General features: G+C 41.1%; 1 protein-coding gene across 1 annotated transcript; it reads right to left on the bottom strand.

The window, feature by feature from the left end:
- Positions 1-1,354: 1,354 nt before the first annotated feature.
- LOC106601467 (ras-related C3 botulinum toxin substrate 2) lies at positions 1,355-23,864 on the bottom strand. Its single transcript, XM_014193687.3, has 6 exons — positions 23,428-23,864; positions 12,933-13,004; positions 12,088-12,205; positions 11,307-11,369; positions 4,489-4,648; positions 1,355-4,139 (listed from the first exon to the last, which is right to left on the bottom strand). Exons 1-6 carry the CDS (start codon positions 23,460-23,462, stop codon positions 4,009-4,011), a joined length of 579 nt encoding a protein of 192 aa, XP_014049162.1. The 5' UTR covers positions 23,463-23,864; the 3' UTR covers positions 1,355-4,008.
- Between the last annotated feature and the right edge of the window lie 1,956 nt (positions 23,865-25,820).

The raw sequence follows: 25,820 nt of genomic DNA, 5'->3' as shown, positions 1-25,820 counted from the left end.
ATTTGATTTGAAACTTAATCACCATCCAAATCAGCTTATCAGACAGTGCCTGGAGCGGTTGTGGACCAGTGGTTCTACAGTGGATAAGGAGCCTGCTCCAGGATCCCCGTTCTCAATCATCTGTTGTTGAGCGCAGGCACACCAAAGTCTCAGCCAAAAAGCTAGTCTTAATGATTTACTTAATTTTTCTCTAAGCTTTAATGAAACTTAGCTCTATGGAGTGTGTGTGTTTGTCTACATCAGGGATCCCCAACCCTGGAGAGCTACCGTCCTGTAGGTTTTCGCTTCAACCCCAGTTGTAACTAACCTGATTAAGTTTATCAACCAGCTAATTATTAGAATCAGGTGCGCTAGATTAGGGTTGGAGTGAAAACCTACAGGACGGTAGCGCTCCGGGAACAGGGTTGGAGTGAAAACCTACAGGACGGTAGCTCTCCAGGAACAGGGTTGGAGTGAAAACCTACAGGACGGTAGCTCTCCAGGAACAGGGTTGGAGTGAAAACCTACAGGACGGTAGCGCTCTGGGAACAGGGTTGGAGTGAAAACCTACAGGACGGTAGCGCTCCGGGAACAGGGTTGGAGTGAAAACCTACAGGACGGTAGTGCTCTGGGAACAGGGTTGGAGTGAAAACCTACAGGACGGTAGCGCTCCGGGAACAGGGTTGGAGTGAAAACCTACAGGACGGTAGTGCTCCGGGAACAGGGTTGGAGTGAAAACCTACAGGACGGTAGTGCTCCGGGAACAGGGTTGGAGTGAAAACCTACAGGACGGTAGCGCTCAGGGAACAGGGTTGGAGTGAAAACCTACAGGACGGTAGCTCTCCAGGGTTGGGGATCCCTGATGTAGACAAACACACACACACTCCAACAGGTTTGGAGAGCCCTGGTCTACATCTTTGGCTAAAAGCAACACAGTCACAGCAGGCTTTCAAGTAGTGATTCAATGACAGCGTTTATCATTAGGATTCCACACAGAGCTCATGTTTGATTACTGAAACAACTGTTCCAGCAGCATCCAGTCACACACTGTATTGTAACCTACTGTGCTGTACCTGAGGAGGAGAGAACAGCCAAAGCACCCGTACATAACATGGGTGTTTGAATAAACCCTTAACTGTATGTGTGAAAATGATGAATTGCCAAAGCCATTTCCTATTTTGTATCAAACTTTTGATTGTGAGATGCCTGTTTGCGCAGAATCTAGTTGCCAGAAGGATGGGTGAAAGGGTTCAGCAGACATGCCTGTCATGAGTCAGAGGAATAAACCTCTTCATCCTGCCTCTCTGCAACTACTCTATTCCCCTACAGGCAACATGAGAGTGTGATGCCTGTGGTTGGAATCAATACACGAGGCTACTAGAGAAAATACAAGTTTATTTTAAGACAGAGTGGACTTCTGTGGTAGTACATGTCAGTTTCTGACACATCACAGTACGATGCTGTAGCCCTGGAGGGGAGATGATGTCTAGGTAGCTGTTGTAAAAATAGGCCCCAGTAGAACTTGTATACTGGTATACACACTCCCCTCCATATGTATTTGGACAGTTAAACATTTTTATTTGGCTCTATACACCATAATTTTGGATTTGAGATTAAATGTTTCATATGAGGCGAAATAACAGCATGTCACCTTTTATTTGAGGGTGTTCTCATACATAGGCCTATCTGTTCTACCGTTTAGAAATTAAAACACTATATGTATCTAGTCCCCCCCCCCGAGAATAAGTCAGTAGTATTTGGACAAATTCACTTATAGTGTATTCAAATAGTCAAAAGTTTAGTATTAGGTCCCATTTCCTTGATTTGGTCCCATACAGTATTCCTTGATTAGATGTTTCTGAACACTTCTAAATTAATCCAGAAAATTCCATGATTAAGACAAATCCTGAATGAATCATAAATAATGCCATTCAACTAAATAAGCATTTTTTTGTGGGGGGGAGGTATGATCTTTGTGCCACATATCATTATTCACGATTAATTCATGATTAGCAATAATCATGGTAGCATCCACATGAAACATATTGGCACAAGACATTATTCACCATTCAGTTCCAAAACATAATCAGAAACACAACCAAAACTTACCATAAAAGCACCCAACAATTTATTACATTTTTTTACTTTTTACCCCTTTTTCTCCCCAAATTCATGATATCCAATTGTTAGTTACAGTCTTGTCCCATCACCGCAACTCACGTACGGAGCCATGCGTCCTCTGAAACACAACCCTGCCAAGCTGCACTGCTTTTGACACACTGCTTGCTTAAGCTGGAAGCCAGCCGTAGTAATGTATCGGAGGAAACACCATACAACTGACGACGTGTCAGCATGCATGCGCCTGGCCCGCCACAGAAGTTGCTAGAGCACAATGGGACAAGGACATCCCGGCCAGCCAAACCCTGCCCTAACCCGGACGACGCTGGGCCATTGTGCGCCGCCTCATGGGTCTCCCGGTCGCAGCCGGCTGCCACACAGCCCGGGATCAAACCCGGGTCTGTAGTAATGCCTCAAGCACTGTGATGCAGTGCCTTTGAGTGCAGTGACACTCGGGAGGCCAGCACCCAACACATTTGAAAAGTCACAAGCTTGATGTAGTCATTGTGTGCAGGGAAAATGGTACCAAATGCAAAATTTTTGACTTAAGTCCAAATACTTATGATTTCTTCAAATGGGGGGACGAGAAACATAAAGTGCTTTCATTTACAAACGGCAAAACAGGTAATGTATGTATGGAAATACCCTCAAATAAAAGCTGGCATGCTGTACTTATTACTGAGTATACAAAACATTTTTGACATAGACTGACCATGTGAATCCAGGTGAAAGCTATGATCCCTTATTAATATCACTTGTTAAATCCACTTCAATCAGTGTAGATGAAGGGGAGGGGACAGGTTAAATAAGGATTTTTAAGCTTTGAGACAATTGAGTCATGGATTGTACGTTTGCCATTCAGAGGGTGAATGGGCAAGACAAAAAATGTAAGCGCCTTTGAACGGGGTATGGTAGCAGGTGCCAGGCACACCGGTTTGTGTCAAGAACTGCAACGCTGCTGGGTTTTTCACGCTCAACAATTTCTCATGTGTATCAAGAATGGTCCACCACCCAAAGGATATCCAGCCAACTTGACAAAACTGTGGGAAGCATTGGAGTCAACATGGGCCAGCATTCCTGTGGAACGCTTCCGACACCTTGTAGAGTCCATGCCCCAACGAATTGAGACTGTTCTAAGGGCAAGGGGACACACAAACACACACACACTCATATGTTTTTTTTTGTGTTAAATTAAATTGTAATAGAGAGAAAAGTAATACGGTACCTTAGAAATATAGTAGAATGCTGTATCATGTCAAAATATGAAAAATACATTTTATAGAGTAAACAACATGATCATTTGAGAAAGTTTCTTACATTAGGATGGTGCAATACATTTCTGACTATACACACTGTAATAATGTTTGATCTATGTATTTTTCAGTGTCTTTCTTGTACAGTAAGGACCAGTCACTGCATAAACAAACCATATTGAGGTGTATGATAAAATGAGTCAGAAACCAAAACCAAATACCAATATATGAATCTAAAACACTTATCCATGTGTACATATCCAGGATTTGTCTTGAAAATATTAAGGACATTTATATTGATGCTCCAGAAAGTCTGATGGTTGTTTTCAGACCTGAACAGTGGTCTAACATTGAGAAGAATCGTAGATCCAGCTATATGCCTCAATCCCCAATCAGTGAGAAAGGTCGGCACCATCTGTAATGGTACAATCCGACGGTCCAACTATCTTCCATCCATTTGGGATTGAGGCATACACTATATACTGTAATTATAGCTGGATATACACTACAGATGGCAAGACTCAACACTACATATGTTGACTCATCTGAACATGAGACCACTTTGTAAAACTGCCAAACTTTGTATTGAACTAAAATGAACATTTGCTGTTGTGTGATTCCTGAGCCCTTCCCTCTTGGTGTATCCACAGGTCTGAGATCAGATGAGTAGACAGGGTCGTTTCTTCACCTTGGTGGGCTGGGGGCACAGCACCGCTCGGATGGCCTCGTCAAAGACCGTCTTCAGCCCCCGCTGGGTCAGGGCAGAGCATTCCAGGTACTTCACCGAGTCTACCCAGAAAACACACAATAGATGTATGAGGGACATGGAGAGGATAGACTGTTTATCTGGCATAATGCACGGCTGGCGGGCGATGATTCCAAGAATGTGAAGCTTGGGGGACATGAAATCTCAACAACTATGCAGTATAAGGACTAAGAGCAGAATACAAAGTGTTCCATGATACTGTACAGCTCTGTGAACAACAATCATTAAAATGACAGATAATCAATCAATCGCTGATTCAGTCATATCCAATCACAAACCCAGAGTGACCACTGTATATGTGACCACTGTTTAACAATCATGGTAGATCTTTGATGCACGATCACAAATTCAGGATCCCAGAGACCTACATACCTATCTCTTTGGCTAGTGCTAAGCCTTGTGGGTAGGTGATGGGTGCTAGCTTCTTCTCCTTCAGCTTCTCAATGGTTTCCTTCTCGTCCCTCAGATCCAGCTTGGTGCCCACGAGGATGATGGGTGTGGAGGGACAGTGGTGTCGTACCTCAGGGTACCACTAGTGGGAGCAAGCACACACACACAGAGTAGGTGAACATGGCCGCAGCAAAAGATACTGAATTACTTTTCACTTCCTTTTCTGTGATACAGCGCATCGTTAATTCTACCAAAGATGATCTATATACCGACAAGATACTGGACTGACCGCTTTAATAATGAGAATAAATGTCCGCAAAGTGGACTGCAGAAAGGAGGAGGCGGGGTCAAGCGGGAACATTCTAACCAACGAGAGGGCACATACACACGTGAACAACAGGCATAACTCCAAAATAAAATTATTATTTGCAGGAATGCCACGTGTGTCCACTTATATCAGAACATTCGTAACAACCTAAACATTACAAAACGTCTATTTGATCAAATAAGCCTCCCGTAGCAAATTAGAATTACATTTTTTAGTTGACGAAATTCGACACTCATTATAAAAATCCCTACTTGTGGACAGATTTTGTGGACAGATTTTGGGGCAGAGTCAAGCCTCTCGCTTCGTCTCTTCCCCTCTGGTTCTACTACTGTATTATGGAGTAGCCAGTTAATGCAGAGGTTGATTCCTGGTATAGCTCCTCACACATCAAATCTAGGATACTCTGTCTAGTACTATTATTATTATTACTACTATCATTACCGTCATTATTATTACACACTATTCAAATAAAATGGCTGCTCTCTTGTTTCTATCAGTCACTCAATGAAAAAGGAAGTTCCTTCTTCCGCATTGAGTGACTGATAGAAACAAGAGAGCAGTGTATGCTTTTGCAGAATAGGAAATGAATAATGAATGCTTATGAATGACGTTAGTGAGTCACCTTCGCTTATTTTAGTGTGCCTCTGTTCATTTGGAGGCCTTTCATCAGCTTCTCTGCTTAACACCTGGTTAACAGCTCTACGTATGTTTATACGTCAGTAATTATTGGTGTCTCTAATACAATATAGGACCCATCCTGCAAGCCATCATTAGCTGTTACAGCAGAGTGGAGGGAATGTCAAGGTTGAAAATGTTTCCTTTTTATAGAGCATGAATGTATAGTAATGAGAACAGTGACAGTGAAGCACGCACATACTGTATGCACACACACACACATTTCAGGTATTTCAGTCTACCGAGAAAAACACACACACACACACACACACACACACACACACACACACACACACACACACACACACACACACACACACACACACACACACACACACACACACACACACACACACACACACACACACACACTACATTCTGTGAAAAATGCATCAAGAATTCTCGGTACCATTGCACCAAGGTTTTTCTGCCTCTTGTGTCTGTCTCTCTTTCATTGCAGGGTAGCCATTATTTAGTCATCGTCTATGGGGACAAAGCGCCCACTCCTCTGCACTCTTTGGCCTTCCTGCCATCAAACCTTGAATGCCACACAAAGGACTGGGGTAGATTTCATAGAGTCTTAGCTGCTTAGGAGGACTCATTGGAGAAGAGCAGCTTTACAATAAAAGGCTTTCACTATTCAGAAACTAAGGTGTTACCTCTGCCCTGACCCTACAGACTCTGTGGAAGAAAGATGAAAGGATGCTTCTCTATATACCAGGACAGGTAAGAGATGTCACTTTAACAAATAAAACTTCCCAGCTTCGTACTAAGAAAGGTGATGGTGCCATGAGGTAAATCATCCCTAACTGCCATCGAGGCTGACTGGATTAAATGGAAACACATTCATTTAGTGGTGTAGCAATTCTGTGTTTTTCGAAAATGGCACCTTTAGTTTACTAGTATCTCTCTGAAACTGAGTGAGGGAATTAAGTTCTGCTAGGTTAAGATATGAGTTGGCCAATACAGTGTTATGATAATGGAAGACATAAACCACAACACTTGACTTGAGAAGCTTGGAGAGAAATTCAAGCTCCAACCATTTACCCAGTGATGACTAATTGATTCTTGATCTCCCGCTGATCCAAAATGGTGATAGCAGTAGGAGGTGTACCGTGGCAATAATCAGAGATAACACGGGTCAATTAAATCTCCTTTTGACAGGCAAATAGCAGAGTGACATGGGTGGGTTAGTGTGAGCAACATGCTACATGGCTGTGACTCTGGCTGTGACTCTTCCCCCACACAGTCTGTAGCCTACCTTCCATGTTAAATAGATCCTAATGTCACCTGAAAGCCTGGTAATCTACTAAAGCTCCATTTGCATACATGGGCAATGTTACCATGGAGACTCATTGGGAACATGCCATGAAAAAACAAACTGAGAAAGATGGAGAGAGGAGGAAAAAACAACTAAAGAATTTTGTTCTTGAAATGTGAAAAGTGGCAAACATTTGCATAAGGGCTGGAGAAGCGAGATTGCTATTGTTTGAAGCTAATCATAAATTAAAGGGCTGAGTAAAGTCATTTGGGAAAGCGGTGCGATTCGAAATGGCACAAATTGGAATGGATTAACACTGGTCTTTTCAATAATTGCCAATATCAAGAACACTTTTCTTTCCCCTCCATCTTAGTTTGAGCACTTGAAATCTATGTAGTAGAATAAATTACACATTAATACTTTCCAGCGACCTACCAGACCTGCCTTCAGACCACTCTGGACCATATTAGGGTTGTTTTGACAATGTCATATCAAGTAAAGCAGATTTATCAAATGTCATTGTCTTTTGACCTCCACTGCTCTTGATATAATGCTGTCCTCTCCAACACTGACAGTTCCCAAACGAATCAGCTCAATTCAAACGGTTGACATTAAAGTCAGAGGAGTCAGACCCTTTGCTGTCATTTTTTAAATTGTATTTATTTTATTTAACCTTTATTTAACTAAGCAAGTCAGTTAAGAACAAATTCTTATTTACAATGACGGCCTACCAAAAGGCAAAAGGCCTCCTGTGGGGACGGGGGCCTGGGATTAAAAATAAAAAATAAATCCAATATAAATATAGGAAAAAACACATCACAACAAGAGAGACAACACAACACTACATAAAGAGAGACTTAAGACAACAACATAGCAAGGCAGCAACACATGACAACACAGCATGGTAGCAGCACAACATAACAACAACATGGTAGCAACACAACATGGTAGCAGCACAAAACATGGCACAAACATTATTGGGCACAGACAACAGCACAAAGGGCAAGAAGGTAGAGACAACAATACATCACACAAAGCAGCCACAACTGTCAGTAAGAGTGTCCATGATTGAGTCTTTGAATGAAGAGATTGAGATAAAACTGTCCAGTTTGAGTGTTTATTGCAGCTCGTTCCAGTCGCTAGTTGCAGCAAACTAAAAATAGGAGCGACCCAGGGATGTGTGTGCTTTGGGGACCTTTAACAGAATGTGAATGGCAGAACGGGTGCTGTATGTGGAGGATGAGTGCTGCAGTAGATATCTCAGATAGGGGGGAGTGAGGACTAAGAGGGTTTTATAAATAAGCATCAACCAATGGGTCTTGTGACGGGTATACAGAGATGACCAGTTTACAGAGGAGTACAGAGTGCAGTGATGTGTTCTATAAGGAGTATTGGTGGCAAATCTGATGGCCGAATGGTAAAGAACATCTAGCCGCTCGAGAACACCCTTACCTGCTGATCTATAAATTATGTCTCTGTAATCTAGCATGGGTAGGATGGTCATCTGAATCAGGGTTAGTTTGGCAGCTGGGGTGAAAGAGGAGCGATTACAATAGAGGAAATCAAGTCTAGATTTAACTTTAGCCTGCAGCTTTGATATGTGCTGAGAGAAGGACAGTGCACCGTCTAGCCATACTCCCAAGTACTTGTATGAGGTGACTACCTCAAGCTCTAAACCCTCAGAGGTAGTAATAACACCTGTGGGAGGGGCATTCTTCTTACCAAACCATATGGCCTTTGTTTTGGAGGTGTTCAGAAGAAGGTTAAGGGTAGAGAAAGCTTGTTGGACACTAAGAAAGCTTTGTTGTAGAGCATTTAACACAACATCCGGGGAGGGGCCAGTTGAGTATAAGACTGTATCGTCTGCATATAAATGGATGACAGAGCTTCCTACTGCCTGAGCTATGTTTTTGATGTAAATTGAGAAGAGCGTGGGGCCTAGGATCAAGCCTTGAGGAACTCTCTTGGTGACAGGCAGTGGCTGAGATAGCAAATTTTCTGACTTTAAACACTGCACTCTTTGAGAGAGGTAGTTAGCAAACCAGCCCAAAAACCCCTCAGAGACACCAATACCCAATACTCCTTAGCTGGCCTACAAGAATGGAATGGTCTACCGTATCAAAAGCTTTGGCCACATCAATAAAAATAGCAGCACAATATTGCTTAGAATCAAGGGCAACGGTGAAATCATTGAGGACTTTTAAGGTTGCAATGACACATCCCTAACCTGAGTGGAAACCAGATTGCATACCTGAGAGACATCAAGAAAGCCAGTCAGTTGATTATTGACAAGTTTTTCCAACACTTTTGATAAACAGGGCAAAATAGAAATAGGCCTATAACGGTTAGGATCAGCTTGATCTTCCCCTTTAAATAAAGGATGAACCATGACTGCCTTCCAAGCAATGGGAACCTCCCCAGAAAGGAGAGACAGGTTAAAAAGGTTGGAGAGAGGCTTGGCGATGATAGGGGCAGCAACCTTAAAGAAGAAACGGTCTAAACCATCTGACTCTGTCAAGTTTCAGGAGCTCCTTTAGCACCTCGGACTCAGTGACCGCCTGCAGGGAGAAACTGTAGTGGGGCAGGGGAAAAATAGGGAGAAGCATCAGAGATAGTCGCATTAGAAGGGGTGGGAGATGAGGAAATGTTGGACGGGCAAGGAGGTATGTCTGAGTCAAATAGGAATCCTGACTTAATGAAGTGGTGATTAAAGAGCTCAGCCATGTGCTTCTTGTCAGTAACAACCACATCATCAACATTAAGGGACATGGGCAGCTGTGAGGAGGAGGGTTTATTCTCCAGGTCTTTAACCGTTTTCCAGAACTTCTTGACAAAGCCTATGGCTGAGGCAATAGTATGAGAACAAGCAACAATAAAAGTGTTTGAAAAGGGTAACGTTTGGCAGGCTTTTTTGGTGATATTATAGCTCTTTGATGTGAATTCAACTTCTATAGTAGTGTGTCAGTTCAAAACCCATGACTTCTGGAGAGATGGAGATGGAGAGACAGGATGGGACACTTACTATCTTCTCCTTTTCATCAGAACGGCAGTAGAGCGATAGAGGGCTCAAGGGCAGCTTCGTTCAGCAGTAGCTGAGAGCTGCCAAGGTGGCATGTGAACTGTGCAGTGAAAAGACACAGACCCTGACAGTTACCTGGGGGAGTAGGTAGAGGTCTCATCGTGCATTATGGGAGTTAAGTTCACATGGGACATCCATGTTTGACGCAGTTAAAGAAGAGATGATTACTTCTCTCTGACCTGAATGAATATGATTGAATATGATTTATATTGATGAACAGATTTCTATATCCTATCCAAATGGAGTGAGGTTCATTGGAATCCAGTGAGATGCAACGTGCTACTTGAATAGATGTGCTGTTCTAGTCCTTGGATTTTAAATATTTTATTTATGACTGTCTGACTGAAGCGACTAAACCATGGCCTCTGCAACAATAGGTAGAGCTGAAAGCAGCAGAACACAAAACAACTATTGATAATAGCATTACTCAGACATAGTTAAAATAGAAAAATATTCATTGTCTATTGGACTATATCCTATTACTGTACTATAAATGCCAGAATCTGCTATATGTTTGTTTTATTATACGGTACATTTCGATTTTCTGTTGAAAGCAGGTAAACCAGAGTAGCCTATCCTTTTTAAATTGATAGATTTCTCTATGTGTTTAGACTTACTTCATTATCTTAATCTTGACAGGCATTGTATAGATTAACTGGCATACTACTGTTATCCTGCTCTGTTTTCCATCAACCCCCTCTGTATTACTGACAGATGATGACCCATCTATATTCACAGAAAGGAAAGCACATCTAAATACCCCTGTGCTTTACGAGTGATCAACAGTATTGACATGTTAATCTCTCCGTATATTCATCTATAATGAATGCTATATACTGCAGCTCTGGGGGATGCGGCAGCCTTTATAATGGCACTGTGTCAATCAACGCCAATCAACACCTACATTATGAGAACAATGTCATCTGCTATCACTGCATTAGGTACAGAGGAAAACACCGGAGGCGGATCAAATAGAATATGTGTGAACTGCTGTCACGTCCTGACCAGTAAAAGGGGTTATTTGTTATAGTAGTCTGGTCAGGGCGTGGCAGGGGGTGTTTGTTTTGTGTGTTTTGGGGTTTTGATGTATGTTCTATATTTTATATTTATGTTCATTCTAAGTTCCCTATCCTTGTTTTGTATTTCTGTGTTTTGGCCTGGTATGGCTCTCAATCAGGGACAGCTGCACTTCGTTGTCGCTGATTGGGAGCCATACTTAGGTAGCCCTTTTTCCACCTGTCTCTTGTGGGAAGTTGATTTTGCATAGTTGTGAGTAGCCTGCAATACTGTTCGTTCGTTCGTTGTGTTTTGTTTATTCACGTTTATAAAAATATGATGAACCCAACCCACGCTGCGCTTTGGTCCCCTTCTTCTAACGACGGACGTGACAACTGCATACTATTTGTACCTATACATTCTAGCACAACAGCCATGAAGATCACACAGCATCCACTCACCTTGGCTCTGACGTTCTCAAACGATGCTGGGCTCACCAGAGAGAAACAGATGAGGAACACATCCTAGGGGACAAACATAGTGTCTGATCAATGGTAGTATTAAAGGTGTAGGGAGATGTTGATGTTGTAAACAGATTAGATCTAGTGATTCATATAGTGTATATGGTCATTGGTCAGTGAAGGTGTAGGGACTAATACATGTGGTTGTACTGAAGGGTAGAAAGGTGTATCAGAGTAGTAGAAGACGTTGGGTCTGAAATGATTGACACCCTTGATAAAGATGAGCAATAATGACTGTATAAAATGTAGTATGCAAATACTGAACTATATTGTGTGCTCCAAACAATGTGGAAATTATATCATTTAATGCTAATACAATTGCTCAAAGAGATTTAGTTTAACAAGTAATATTATGTTTTTCTCAAAAAAGATTCTTATAAATAAAGTAGTCAACAGTTTACATCCTGAATGAATCAGGAATAATGATGAATGAGCAAGTTACAGAGGGTCAAAGATCAGTCCCCCAAGACATGCTAACCTCTCACCATTACCAATAACAGGGGAGGTTTGCATGTTTTTGGGTTATGATTTTTGAACCTCTGTAACTTTCTCATTCATCATCATTCACGATTCATTCAGGATTATTCGTAATCATGGCAGCATCCATTATTAACTGGACAGTATTCAGTCATTTCTGCTCATCTTTATCAAGGGTGTCAATAATTCCCGACCCCACTGTATATCATTTGTAATAGAGATTCTGTATGTGTGTGTGTGTTACCGTCTGAGGATAGGACAGAGGTCTGAGTCTGTCATAGTCCTCCTGTCCTGCTGTATCCCACAGTCCCAGGTTCACTGGCTTACTGTCCACCATCACATTGGCTGAGTAGTTATCAAACCTGCAAGACAAATGAGTCCATTACATCTAGAACATATCACAGTGAAAAACCTTACACAGAATATACAGTATACAGTTTATTAGGTACACCACCCTGTTCACGAAAATGGATCGCTCATACAGACATGGCCGTGGCTTGCTATATAAAGCAGGCAGACAGGCATCAAGACAACTCGTTGATGAGAGGTCAAAGGAAAATGGCAAGAAGTGTGCAAGCTAACAGGCAAATAACGGCGCAGTACAACAGTGGTGTGCAGAACGGCATCTCGGAGCGCACAACTCGTCGGTCCTTGTCACGGATGGGCTATTGCAGCAGACTGCGTAAGCAGCATGAATCTATGGACCCATCCTGCCTGGTGTTAACAGTACAGGGTGGTGGCAGTGGTGTAATGGTGTGGGGAATGTGTTCCTGGCACACGTTAGGTCCCTTGATATCAATTGAGCAACAATTGAACGCCATGCCCCAAAGAATTCAGTCTGTTCTGAAGGTAAAGTGGGGTCCGACCCGGTACTAGATAGTGTACCTGATTTACTGGCCACTGAGTGTATAAAAACTGCATACAATAGGTGTTTGTGAAAGTAAAGTCAATATCTAGCATACCAATCCCTAGAATTATTGTGCATATAACATTATTTCCTATTTCTGGTTATTGGTTGCATTATGTATGATGTTTGTCCGTTCAGCCCACACACATGTCCACTGTGTCTGTCTGTGGTCCAGTACTTACACTGTGGGGATGTACTCTCCAGGGAAGGCGTTGGTTGTGTAGCTGATGAGCAGGCATGTCTTTCCCACAGCACTGAAACAGACATTGGGCAATCAGTTGTGTGCCAACACATACACACACATTTTCTTGCTGCAATAGCACATTGACACACTCTCGTGCGCATGAGCACACACACACACACACACACACACACACACACACACACACACACACACACACACACACACACACACCCCCCCGCACACACAACTTTACTCTAGCACACACTGAGAGAACCTATAGTCATTACAGGGTAGCTGCCAGCTGTCAGAGTAACTCCCTTCTCTTACAAAAAAAGCACATGCCAAATTCGCAGTTTCACATGTGAAATATTGTAGCTGTTTTCATATTGAGGTAAAATTTCACAAGTGAAATCATATTCATTTTCCATTAAGTTAGAATTGCATTTTCACATGTGAAAAACATTCACATGAGAAAATTACATTTGGAGTTTCATATGTAAAAAAAACTCCACATGTGAAAATGTCACTTTCACATGTGGAATGCAAGTTCACATTTGAAAAACAAAATGTAATGTACAGTTTCATATGTGAAAAAAATGCACATTAAAGTAAAAATATTTTTTTTTACTCCAATGTTTGTTAACAAAGTTAATGTAAACAAACACTGTATAGCCTAAAAATATGGTTAAAACTATCATTTTGATATCATGGATGGTCAGTCCTTGCATCCATAGTGTAGTCTATGGATTTGAAAGTGGTTGCGTTTCTCCAGCCCCATCCCTTAGCGTTTTACCGAAACTGTGGTGGGGAGGACACCTGTTAATGTTTCAATTAAGGATTGCCGCTTTAAACTCCGTAGGTTATATTAATAGTGTTACTACATGGTGCCATTCTCTAGTGAGTGAGTTACTTTTGTCCCATTACAGTTTTTTCCAACTGCTTACACACAAAATCTTTTCATGTCACACGATTTTTGAAACCTCTCACTCAAAGTGCAAAACTACACACCAAATATCCAAAACGATAAGCTATTTCTCAGCCTTTGACTCAGTTGTCAATTGCATAAAACACTTTTTTCAAAACACTACACAATTCTCTAACTAAAACACAAAAATCTAACAGGAAGTGACTTGCTTTCCTTTTCCAAACACAACCAATCAAAATGCTACACTTATTCACCAGGTCACACACACAATAGGACAGAGGGCAATTACCAATGTCCCTGGACAGCGTGGGGGTAATATAATTATGTGTGCTGCCATCACTCAAAACGGGGTCCTCCATCACAATGCCACACTGGGTCCGTACAACACCGGCCATATGCTCACTTTTCTGGATGCAATTTACACAATGCTTGTCCCGAATCCAGATCAGGAGCGTGCTAGATTTGTGTTTTTTTATGGGACAATGTTAGTTTTCACCGGGCTGTTCTGGTCCAAAATTGGTTTGCCACCCATCCACAATTTGTAGTTTTGTACCTTCCCCCATATTCACCTTTTCTAAATCCCATAGAGGAATTCTTCTCAGCCTGGCGCTGGAAAGTGTATGATCTGTCACGTCCTGGCCAGTATAAGGGTTAATTGTTATTGTAGTTTGGTCAGGACGTGGCAGAGGGTATTTGTTTTATGTGGTCCGGGGTGGTGTTTTGGTAAAAGGGTGTTTGATTTAGTATTTCCGGGTTTTTGGTTTATGGTCTATGTTTATGTATTTCTATGTGTAGTCTAGTAAGTGTGTTTCTATGTGGAGTTAATTGGGGTGGACTTCCAATTGAAGGCAGCTGTGTGGTGTTGCCTTTGATTGGAAGTCCTATATTAGTTGGGTGTGTTTGTCTGTGTGTTTGTGGGAAATTGTTCTGTGTTTCGCCTTGTGCCTTGCCAGACTGTCAGTGGATCGTTCGTTCTCTTGTTTGTTGTTTTTGTGTTCGTTTTGATTTAATAAATGTTCAAAATGAACAAACACAGTCCTGCTGCATTTTGGTCCTCCTTCACCGACGATACCCGTGACATGATCGCCAACCCTATTCCCGCATGCCGCTTCTCCAGGCAATGGAGGACGCATGTGGGGACATAGAGATTGCCTCTGTCCAAGGTTGGATACGCCATGCTAGGAGATACTTCCCTCGATGTTTGGCAAGAGAAAACGTATCTTGTGATGTGGACGAAGTATTGTGGCCAGACCCAGCCTGGAGAAGAGATGAAGCGTAGCTTAGCACTGGTGACTGCCCCTCCCCTACCAATTCCTGGACTGCCCCCCCGGGACCCCACACACACAATTGTGTTCTTTACTGTATTCTAAAGAATATACTTTTGGTTTACATATGTTTATGGTTTTGTTGTATGCTACTGTATACAACAGTAATGTTTGGCCTAATAAATATTTTCTGTTTCTACATTGCATTGGTGTTTACAGTGTACTTGTTACCCCTCTCAACAGATTACTTTCACTGTAGAACATTGTATTGAAATGTAGATATAAGCCTATGAAAGACCAAAGAGCTTTAGATTTAGAACAACAGTGTTTACATGGTATATCCAAAAATGTACTATTATGAAAGCAGTGTTTGCCATTTGATGCAAATGATTCATTCTGACATGTGTTTATGGCATTTTGAATGCAGTGTTACATTTTGAAGGAGATGTGAGGCATTTTGCATTTTGTGTGTGCAGTTTAGGGAATTGTGTGTAGAGTTTTGAAAAAAGGAGACAGTTTTGAAAACGTGTGTAAGCAGTTGGAAACTGTAATATCAAGCAAAACTTCTGAAGTCAATAACAAACTTCTTAGTATGTAATGCCCTGGCCATAGAGAGGGGTTTTTTGTTCTTTATTTTGGTTAGGCCAGGGTGTTACATTCTATGTTCCTTTTTCTATGTTTTTGTATTTCTTTGTTTTGGGCCGTGTGTGGCTCCCAATCAGGCACAGCTGAAGCTCGTTGTTGCTGATTGGGAGTCACACATAAGGAGCATGTTTTTCCTTTGGGTTTTGTGGGTAATTGTTTCTGTTAGTGTTTGCACCTGACAGGACTGTTGGCTGTCGGTTTTCTCTTTTCTTGTTTTTGTATAGTGTTCACGTTGTTCAATTAAATGATGAACACTAACTCCGCTGCGTTTTGGTCCACTCTCTCTTCAGACAGCCCTTACATAGTATTGCAAACAAAAATAATGATATTGAAAGCAAAACATAAATCCAAAAGTATTGATAGCGAAACAAAATATTGCAAGGGAAAAAAATGTCAAAGCGAGGGCAAATGAATTGTAAATGGATGCAATTAAATAAAACAATGAAACAATTCTACCTATTTTTGGTTATGTTACCCTGGCCTTTGCTTTCGCTGCCTTTTTCCAGTGGTGGAAAAAGTACTTGAGTAAAAGTAAAGATACCTGAATATAAAATTACTCAAGTGAAAGTCACCCAGTAAAATACTACTTGAGTAAAAGTCTAAAAGTATTTGGTTTTAAATATACTTAAGTATCAAAAGTAAATGTAGTTGCTAAAATATACTTAAGTATGAAAAGTAAAAGTACGAATAATTTTAAGAAGTACTTCTATTAAGCAAACCAGATGGCACCATTTTTTTTAATTTTATGGATAGCCAGGGACACACTCCAACACTAAGACATTTAAAAACAAAGCATTTGTGTTTAGTGAGTCCGCCAGATCAGAGGCAGTAGGGATGACCAGGGATGGTCTCTTGATAAGTGTGCGAATTGAACCGTTTTCTGTCCTGCCTAGCATTCAGAATGTAACAAGTACTTTTGGGTGTCAGGGAAAATGTATGGAGTAAAAAGTACATAATCTTCTTTAGGAATGTAGTGAAGTAAAAGTAAAAGTTGTCAAAAATATAAATAGTAAAGTACAGATACCCAAAAACACTACTTAAGTAGTACTTTAAAGTATTTTTACTTAAGTACTTTACGCCACTGCTTTTTCCAGTTGCAAGTTTTGGCACATTCATTCCAGCAGGATAGCACCCTGCATCCCACTGTTGGTTTGCTAAGCAGGGTCGGTCCTGGTGAGTCCATGGATGGGAGACCAGATGTAGATGGAAGGGGTGAAAAATGGTTTCTTTTCTTGTAAGGGTTAGCTGCCTTAATATGGTAAGAAACCTAAAATTGCAGATTATGTAAATTCTTTACATTTTTCTTGTTTGGAAAGCTTCCACCATACTTGAGCCAGAATACCATCATTAAATTCAGCTTGGTGTCTATCATGGTCCACTCCCACTCATGATAAAATGGTACAACAACAGCACGCCAACTCATTTTGGGGATTTTCCCTGTGTAAAGAAGATGCCAATATACTGTCCTTATTGCTTGCTACAGTATGATGAATGGCCACAGACATTCTAACTATATGTACAATGTGCTGAATGAACAGCATGATGGGGCCTGGCTTCTTTCAAACTTGCCTACATTATGAGAAGCAGTAATCATGTTTCTCTAGCTTCTTGTCAGTGTTCTAAAATACCTCTGACAGGCAGCAGCTAAAACCACAGTCAAGGTTTTGGCAGTAAAATTCCAATAAGAAGCACGCACCTGCATGTACAGACAGGGGGGAAGGAATGCTAGTCTGAGGAGTGCTCCCAGAGTTACATTTTTAGGGCAAGGTTAGAAAGTGACACCCCGGGCTATACGTAGGCAGGCTACCATCAGCTTCTTCTACAGATTGGCTCCACCTTGAACATCATTAGGTTAGCATTCAAGGTTGGGTAGAAGAAACCTGATAGATGCCATTGAAAAGAACTGGAGAAACATTCATAGTTTATACCCTTGTGGAAGACATGATTAGTAATAACTTACTGTATATTATATTAGGTGGCAAGAAGCAGTTCTGTCCACACTAACTGAAGTCGAGAGAAAGAGAGGTGACATGAGAGAGAGGTGATATGAGAGAGAGAGAGAGAGAGAGAGAGAGGTGATATGAGAGAGAGAGAGAGAGAGAGAGAGAGAAAGAGGTGATATGAGAGAGAGAGAGAGAGAGAGAGAGAGAGAGAGAGAGAGAGAGAAAGAGAGAGATGATATGAGAGAGAGAGGTGATATGAGAGAGAGAGAGATGATATGAGAGAGAGAGAGAGAGAGAGGTGATATGAGAGAGAGAGAGGTGATATGAGAGAGAGAGAGAGAGAGAGAGAGAGAGGTGATATGAGAGAGAGAGAGAGGTGATATGAGAGAGAGAGAGAGAGAGAGAGAAGTGATATGAGAGAGAGAGAGAGAGAGAGAGAGAGGTGAAATGAGAGAGAGAGAGAGAGAGAGGTGATATGAGAGAGAGAGAGAGAGAGAGAGAGAGAGAGAGAGAGAGAGAGAGAGAGAGAGGTGATATGAGAGCGAGAGAGAGAGAGAGAGAGGGTGATATGAGAGAGAGAGAGAGAGAGAGAGAGAGAGAGAGAGAGAGAGAGAGGTGATATGAGTGTGTGTGAGAGAGAGAGAGAGAGAGAGAGAGAGAGAGAGAGAGAGAGAGAGAGGTGAAATGAGAGTGAGATACAGGGTAGTGTGATAGTGTTTGTTTCCCTCTCTCAGTGGTGAGTTAGTGTGTCATTGAGCAGTCTCTATCTCTGCTACCCTCTGACTCACACACACATGCTGTTGACTGTGGTCTAAGTGTAGGGGCCTCGTGCTTCCTACTCTCCACCTGCTCCTCCTGCATGAGGCTCCCTCTCTCTTCTTACCCCCACACACAGATGGACAAGGGCGGATGGAACCCCTAAATCCAATGATGGCATTGTGATAACTTACTACATGCACCTGACGGAACCATATGAAATGCTATATTCTATGGTGCATCTGAAAGGTACTCCTTTTAACAGGGCAATTACTTTTCAACTCATAGTTCTACAACGGAACAAAAGACTAAAAAGTGGCAATCATGCTAGAGTAGTTAAAAGTTACAGCACATGAATGCTTTTCAATGATACTTCATGGTGGGAATCCAACATATACAGCATCTGACTTCAAAGACCAGCCTAATTACCACCGGCTGGGCAGAGTTCATTTTTAATGCTCTCACTTCTCACTCAGTCAGAAGTCCTAAAACAAAAAACAACCGAGGAGGATATAGATGTCAAAATCACACTTACACCTAAATGCCACACTCCAGAATGAAGTTGTTGTCCTATTTGTGTCCTATTTTGTTTCTGTCACCTCTGCCTTGATGTATCCAACAGGAATAAACATATCTATGTTCCCCACGTATACATACTGTATGACTGCATTCAAACAAGTAAGCCGTCACAGTTTCAAAGCTATTCAAGTCTCCTGATCTACAGGGGTTCTCCACATAGGGGGACCGGGGTGTCAGAGTTGGCAGGAGGCAGGGCGGTGACACTGAGTGACAGTCAGGACGATAGGGGCATAGAACCTCTCATGAAGTGTACCTTTGTAAAGTATTTATCTTTTCCTGTCATTCTCTCTCTCTCTCTCTGTGAAAAGTCTGGACAACCACTCCCTCTCTATTTCTCTTCTCTTTCTCTCCAGTTAATGTCACCTCTACCAGCTCTTACTGACACCTACCCATGAGCCCCCTCTCTTTCCATTTACTGTAACCAGCATCCTCACCCACAGGGCACTGACTGACACTGGACGTCGATGGACGTTGAAAAGTTGCTTAATTTTGTTAGTCCGACCTGGCCTTAATTTTAACATCCACAGACGTCTGGACCGGCCTTCATTTGGCCCAAACATAGACATCCATGACTGGTTCAAAAGTTTGGACAGTACAGTACAGTACAGTGAGGTAAAGAATAGTTCAGTATAGTTTAGTACAGTACAGTAAAGAATAGTTGAGTATAATTCAGTACAATACAGTAAAGAATAGTTGAGTATAGGTCAGTACAGTACAGTACAGTAAAGAATAGTTGAGTATAGGTCAGTACAGTACAGTACAGTAAAGAATAGTTGAGTATAGGTCAGTACAGTACAGTACAGTAAAGAATAGTCGAGTATAGGTCAGTACAGTACAGTAAAGAATAGGTGAGTATAGGTCAGTACAGTACAGTACAGTAAAGAATAGTTGAGTATAGGTCAGTACAGTACAGTACAGTAAAGAATAGTTGAGTATAGGTCAGTACAGTACAGTAAAGAATAGTTGAGTATAGGTCAGTACAGTACAGTAAAGAATAGGTGAGTATAGGTCAGTACAGTACAGTACAGTAAAGAATAGTTGAGTATAGGTCAGTACAGTACAGTAAAGAATAGGTGAGTATAGGTCAGTACAGTACAGTACAGTAAAGAATAGGTGAGTATAGGTCAGTACAGTACAGTAAAGAATAGGTGAGTATAGGTCAGTACAGTACAGTACAGTAAAGAATAGTTGAGTATAGGTCAGTACAGTACAGTAAAGAATAGGTGAGTATAGGTCAGTACAGTACAGTACAGTAAAGAATAGTTGAGTATAGGTCAGTACAGTACAGTAAAGAATAGGTGAGTATAGGTCAGTACAGTACAGTAAAGAATAGGTGAGTATAGGTCAGTACAGTACAGTACAGTAAAGAATAGGTGAGTATAGGTCAGTACAGTACAGTACAGTAAAGAATAGGTGAGTATAGGTCAGTACAGTACAGTACAGTACAGTAAAGAATAGTTGAGTATAGGTCAGTACAGTACAGTACAGTAAAGAATAGTCGAGTATAGGTCAGTACAGTACAGTAAAGAATAGTTGAGTATAGGTCAGTACAGTACAGTAAAGAATAGTCGAGTATAGGTCAGTACAGTACAGTAAAGAATAGGTGAGTATAGGTCAGTACAGTACAGTACAGTAAAGAATAGGTGAGTATAGGTCAGTACAGTACAGTACAGTAAAGAATAGGTGAGTATAGGTCAGTACAGTACAGTACAGTAAAGAATAGGTGAGTATAGGTCAGTACAGTACAGTACAGTAAAGAATAGTTGAGTATAGGTCAGTACAGTACAGTACAGTAAAGAATAGTCGAGTATAGGTCAGTACAGTACAGTAAAGAATAGTTGAGTATAGGTCAGTACAGTACAGTACAGTAAAGAATAGTCGAGTATAGGTCAGTACAGTACAGTAAAGAATAGGTGAGTATAGGTCAGTACAGTACAGTACAGTAAAGAATAGGTGAGTATAGGTCAGTACAGTACAGTACAGTAAAGAATAGGTGAGTATAGGTCAGTACAGTAAAGAATAGTTGCGTATAGTTCAGTACAGTACAGTGTAGTAGAATAGAGTGGAGTAGAGTTCAGTAAAGTACACAGTAGAACACACTAGAGTTGAGTACACTATAATGTACTGTACTGTACTATACTATACTACACTGTAATCTACTCTACTACACTGTACTGTACTGTACTGTACTGTACTGTACTCTACTCTACTGAGCTCTACTGTGTAGAGCTGGGAATTGCCAGGGACCTCGCGATACAATATTATCACGATACTTAGGTGCCGATACATTATGTATTGCAATTTTCACGATTCTCACAATTCTATATGTATTGCAATTCAATACTGTGATTTTATTGCGATTTCATGGTCAAAACATATTGCTCACCATATGTCTGCTGCAGAAGGACATGAGAGAGCCATGAGAAAGCAAGTTTTTTATCATTCATGGAAATAAAAGTGCTGAAAACAAATTGGCTCCCTATTTTTTTTTAAACACTGGAGTTTTGTTGCAGGTACAGCCAACTAGCCCAAAAATAATATTGCGATATTGTCAAAACGAGTACACCCAAAAAGAATATCCCGATATGTAACTGTATTGATTTCCTCCCCATCACAACTACTGTGCTGTACTGTAATGTCCAAACTTGTGAAACATAGAATTCTATAATTGGTTCAGAATTGGTCCGGTCCAGACCAACAAAATGCTGTTTTGTTTGGTGGCGGAGCTCATTAAAAAAAATAGCCATTGTGTAGAATAATACCCAAATATGCATATTTCTACTTGTGTACCTATTTAGGATACATCTCCATGAAGAGAATGACATTCATATCCATAATTATGCATTTCTGTGTAGTACAGATCAGGCACCCATGATGAAATTCCATTCTGCTACTGGGTGTAAATCCACTTCACTTACTTTTCTAAAGCTTCCTGTTGACGTTTCCTGTTGAATACAGGCCATTTGCTGTATAACTGCACTTTGTCGAAATACAAAGAACAAGCAAAAATGTGTATTTGGTCTTTGCATCGACCGTGTATGAGAATGGTGTTGTGGGTGTTAAAGGTGACTGTGTTATAGGTGGCAGCTGTGCTCTTGTTCCTTTATTAACCATGAGACTGTGCAGACAGAGTGCACCACAGACTAAAGAGGAACTTAAAAACTAAAACTGGAGGATAAAAGCAGCATAACAGAACTTCTCTTTTACAACAAGAGAAGAGGTTTAACGAACAGGAACAGGAAAAGACTGCATTGACCTCACTGACTGCTGTCTGTGTCTTTGTAAATGTTCTCTTTAATTGAGGCCCTCATTATCACCAACTACTCTCCATCTCCTCTCTCCTACAGACATTACACCCACGGATCCCAATCTCCAGCTAGCATCTCAGCATCCATTTTGTCTTATTCAACTTGTCACCAATCTTGCATACACTCCAAAAGGGTTCTTCGGCTGTCCCCATAGGAGAACCCTTTTGGGTTCCACGTAGAACCCTCTGTGGAAAGGGTTTTTACATGGAACCCAAAAGGGTTCTATCAGTAACCAAAAGGGTTATTCAAAGGGTTCTCCTACAGGGACAGCTATATAACCGTTTTAGGTTCTAGATAGCACCTTTTTTTCTAAGTGTAGGCACTTCCTTCCTGTCTCTGAATTCGGTGTGTATTGCTACACTGTCTCTTCCTTATTGATTTAAGGGCTGTTGAACAATGTCATTATCAAGTCATCATACATTCCTCAACCTGATGTTAAAACTGCACATGCAAATGAGTAATTTAAAGTGTTCATTGTGTGGCCTGTTTTACAGTTAGAGGTTTGTTCTACTGGGAAGTTCCTGCCTTGAGGGTGTCATTATGTTGTTGTATTGACTATGTGATAAAGACCTATTGAGCTTCTGGACATCAAGGTTAATACTGTACACAAAAGGACTGTTACTTAAAAGTATTATTTCTTTATCTAGCTAATACAGATTAGAACAAGGTTAGATTGTTCTGTGGCACCTTTTACAATTTTGCCCCCCTCAAGTCTATCAAGCTGACAGACAACAGCTATGAGGAAGGTATGAACTGTGCAAACTGCATACAATAACCTCATCATTAAGACTATGACAACCAAATTGAAATAAAAAAGTACATACATTCCAATTACTGCAGCTCCCAAATGCAATATGAAACGAATTCATTCAATTCATTCATAAAAAACAGAAGTTGTCTCTTGACACAAGAATGTGTAGTACAATAAACAGAGAAAAATGTATCTCCCAATTAATAGACAATTGAAAGAAGGCTAAATAGAGCTTTTCTAAAGGTCCACTTTTTAACACACCCAAATCCAAGTAGCCTACCAGGTGTTGAACTGCGCGCATACATAACTTAAAGAACTTACCCATCTCCAACCACCACACACTTGATGGCTTGCATTTTCCAGGGGCTGATTTAACAACTTGTGAGTTTACACTTAGTAGGCAAGACAACAATGTAAAATCAGGTACAGTACAGGAAATACGTTTGCCTATCTTATCTTGCCCACCGCCTCGACTCTCGCGTTTCCTCATGCGCAGCGCAGATGAATGCGGCGAAGTTTATCATTGGGTCCACTGAAGAACATCTCTCATAGCAGGAAGTTGGCCTATGTGAAACTGTGATATTACAGTTTTTTTCCAACTGCTTACACACAAAATCTTTTCATGTCACAAGATTTTTGAAACCTCTCACTCAAAGTGCAAAACTACACACCAAATATCCAAAACCATAAGCTATTTCTCAGCCTTTGACTCAGTTGTCAATTGCATAAAACACTTTTTTCAAAACACTACACAATTCTCTACCTAAAACACAAAAATCTAACAGGAAGTGACTTGCTTTCCTTTTCCAAACACAACCAATCAAAATGCTACACTTATTCACCAGGTCACACACACAATAGGACAGAGGGCAATTACCAATGTCCCTGGACAGCGTGGGGGTAATATAACTACGTGTGCTGCCATCACTCAAAACGGGGTCCTCCATCACAATGCCACACTGGGTCCGTACAACACCAGCCATATGCTCACTTTTCTGGATGCAATTTACACAATGCTTGTCCCTGATCCAGATCAGGAGCGTGCTAGATTTGTGGTTTTATGGGACAATGTTAGTTTTCACCGGGCTGTTCTGGTCCAAAACTGGTTTGCCACCCATCCACAATTTGTAGTTTTGTACCTTCCCCCATATTCACCTTTTCTAAATCCCATAGAGGAATTCTTCTCAGCCTGGCGCTGGAAAGTGTATGATCGCTAACCCTATTCCCGCATGCCGCTTCTCCAGGCAATGGAGGACGCATGTGGGGACATAGAGGTTGCCTCTGTCCAAGGTTGGATACGCCATGCTAGGAGATACTTCCCTCGATGTTTGGCAAGAGAAAACGTATCTTGTGATGTGGACAAAGTATTGTGGCCAGACCCAGCCCGGAGAAGAGATGAAGTGTAGCTTAGCACTGGTGACTGCCCCTCCCCTACCAATTCCTGGACTGCCCCCCCCCCCCCCCCACCCCACACACACAATTGTGTTATTTACTGTATTCTAAAGAATATACTTTTGGTTTACATATGTTTATGGTTTTGTTGTATGCTACTGTATACAACAGTAATGTTTGGCCTAATAAATATTTTCTGTTTCTACATTGCATTGGCGTTTACAGTGTACTTGTTACCCCTCTCAGCAGATTACTTTCACTGTAGAACATTGTATTGAAATGTAGATATAAGCCTATGAAAGACCAAAGAGCTTTAGATTTAGAACAACAGTGTTTACATGGTATATCCAAAAATGTACTATTATGAAAGCAGTGTTTGCCATTTGATGCAAATGATTCATTCTGACATGTGTTTATGGCATTTTGAATGCAGTGTTACATTTTGAAGGAGATGTGAGGCATTTTGCATTTTGTGTGTGCAGTTTAGTGAATTGTGTGTAGAGTTTTGAAAAAAGGAGACAGTTTTGAAAACGTGTGTAAGCAGTTGGAAAAAACTGTAATATCCTTCAAATTTGATTAACAAAATGCTCAGTGAAGCTTTCAGAAGCTGACATTATGATTAACACTGACATTTAAGCATATCTAGGCTATGACTTTATTGTCCCAGCGCGAACACACTTTTTTTTCACCTAGGCTATGACAGTGTTATGCACTTCTGTTTTATTGTCACTAGATGGTGCCCTCTATCAAGAAACTGGGAGCAGCGTTTAACAAGTAGCCTATACTCACACCAGTTATATAAACTGGGCTGACAACTAGCCTTTACTCACAGAAGTTCTATGTTTTATTGTTGCAGAAATCTGCAAATGAACATGAAGAATCTGAAAAGGCTGCTTTTATGCCCAGCTAAGAAGTAGTCAGTGAATTATATAATTTCAAAAAGTAGTGGATTTATAAAAAACACTTTTGATGCCTAGTGCTGCGTTCGTAAAATGTGCTCTTGCTATCTATTCCGATTTCAGATCACTCTCGTCTGAGTGTGCAGTAGTGCAGAGTAACTGATGAATTTACGAACATGCAACACCCGTTGAATATGACCGGTGTCTGTAAACGTCGGCAAAAAAAAACGTTATTAAATTGTTGCCATCAGCACAGTTACAGTCACGAACGCTCTAGAAAACATGAAAACAGCCTAACCAGCTCTGCTAGGGTGAGTAAAAGGGTCAGAGTGAGGTGTTCTCTCGTTCATGTCTGGAAGTAGCTAGCAAGCTAGCCAACTTTAGCCTATTAGTTTGGGTGATTGACTACCATTGTGAGGTCAG

The sequence above is a fragment of the Salmo salar genome, chromosome 03 (genome assembly GCF_965601325.2).
Source record: "Salmo salar chromosome 03, fSalSal1, whole genome shotgun sequence".
In the NCBI taxonomy this organism is placed as follows: Eukaryota; Metazoa; Chordata; class Actinopteri; order Salmoniformes; family Salmonidae; genus Salmo; species Salmo salar.
Note: the sequence above shows the minus strand (reverse complement) of the source record. Positions and strands in the feature narration are given on the sequence as shown.

Coding starts and splice junctions, on each gene's coding strand:
- LOC106601467 (XM_014193687.3), bottom strand. CDS start 23,462: ATGCAAGCCATCAAGTGTGTGGTGGTTGGAGATGG. Junction 4,649..11,306: donor TTGAGAACGTCAGAGCCAAG/GTGAGTGGATGC, acceptor TGCTCCCACTAG/TGGTACCCTGAGGTACGACA. Junction 4,140..4,488: donor AGCACTAGCCAAAGAGATAG/GTATGTAGGTCT, acceptor TTTTCTGGGTAG/ACTCGGTGAAGTACCTGGAA.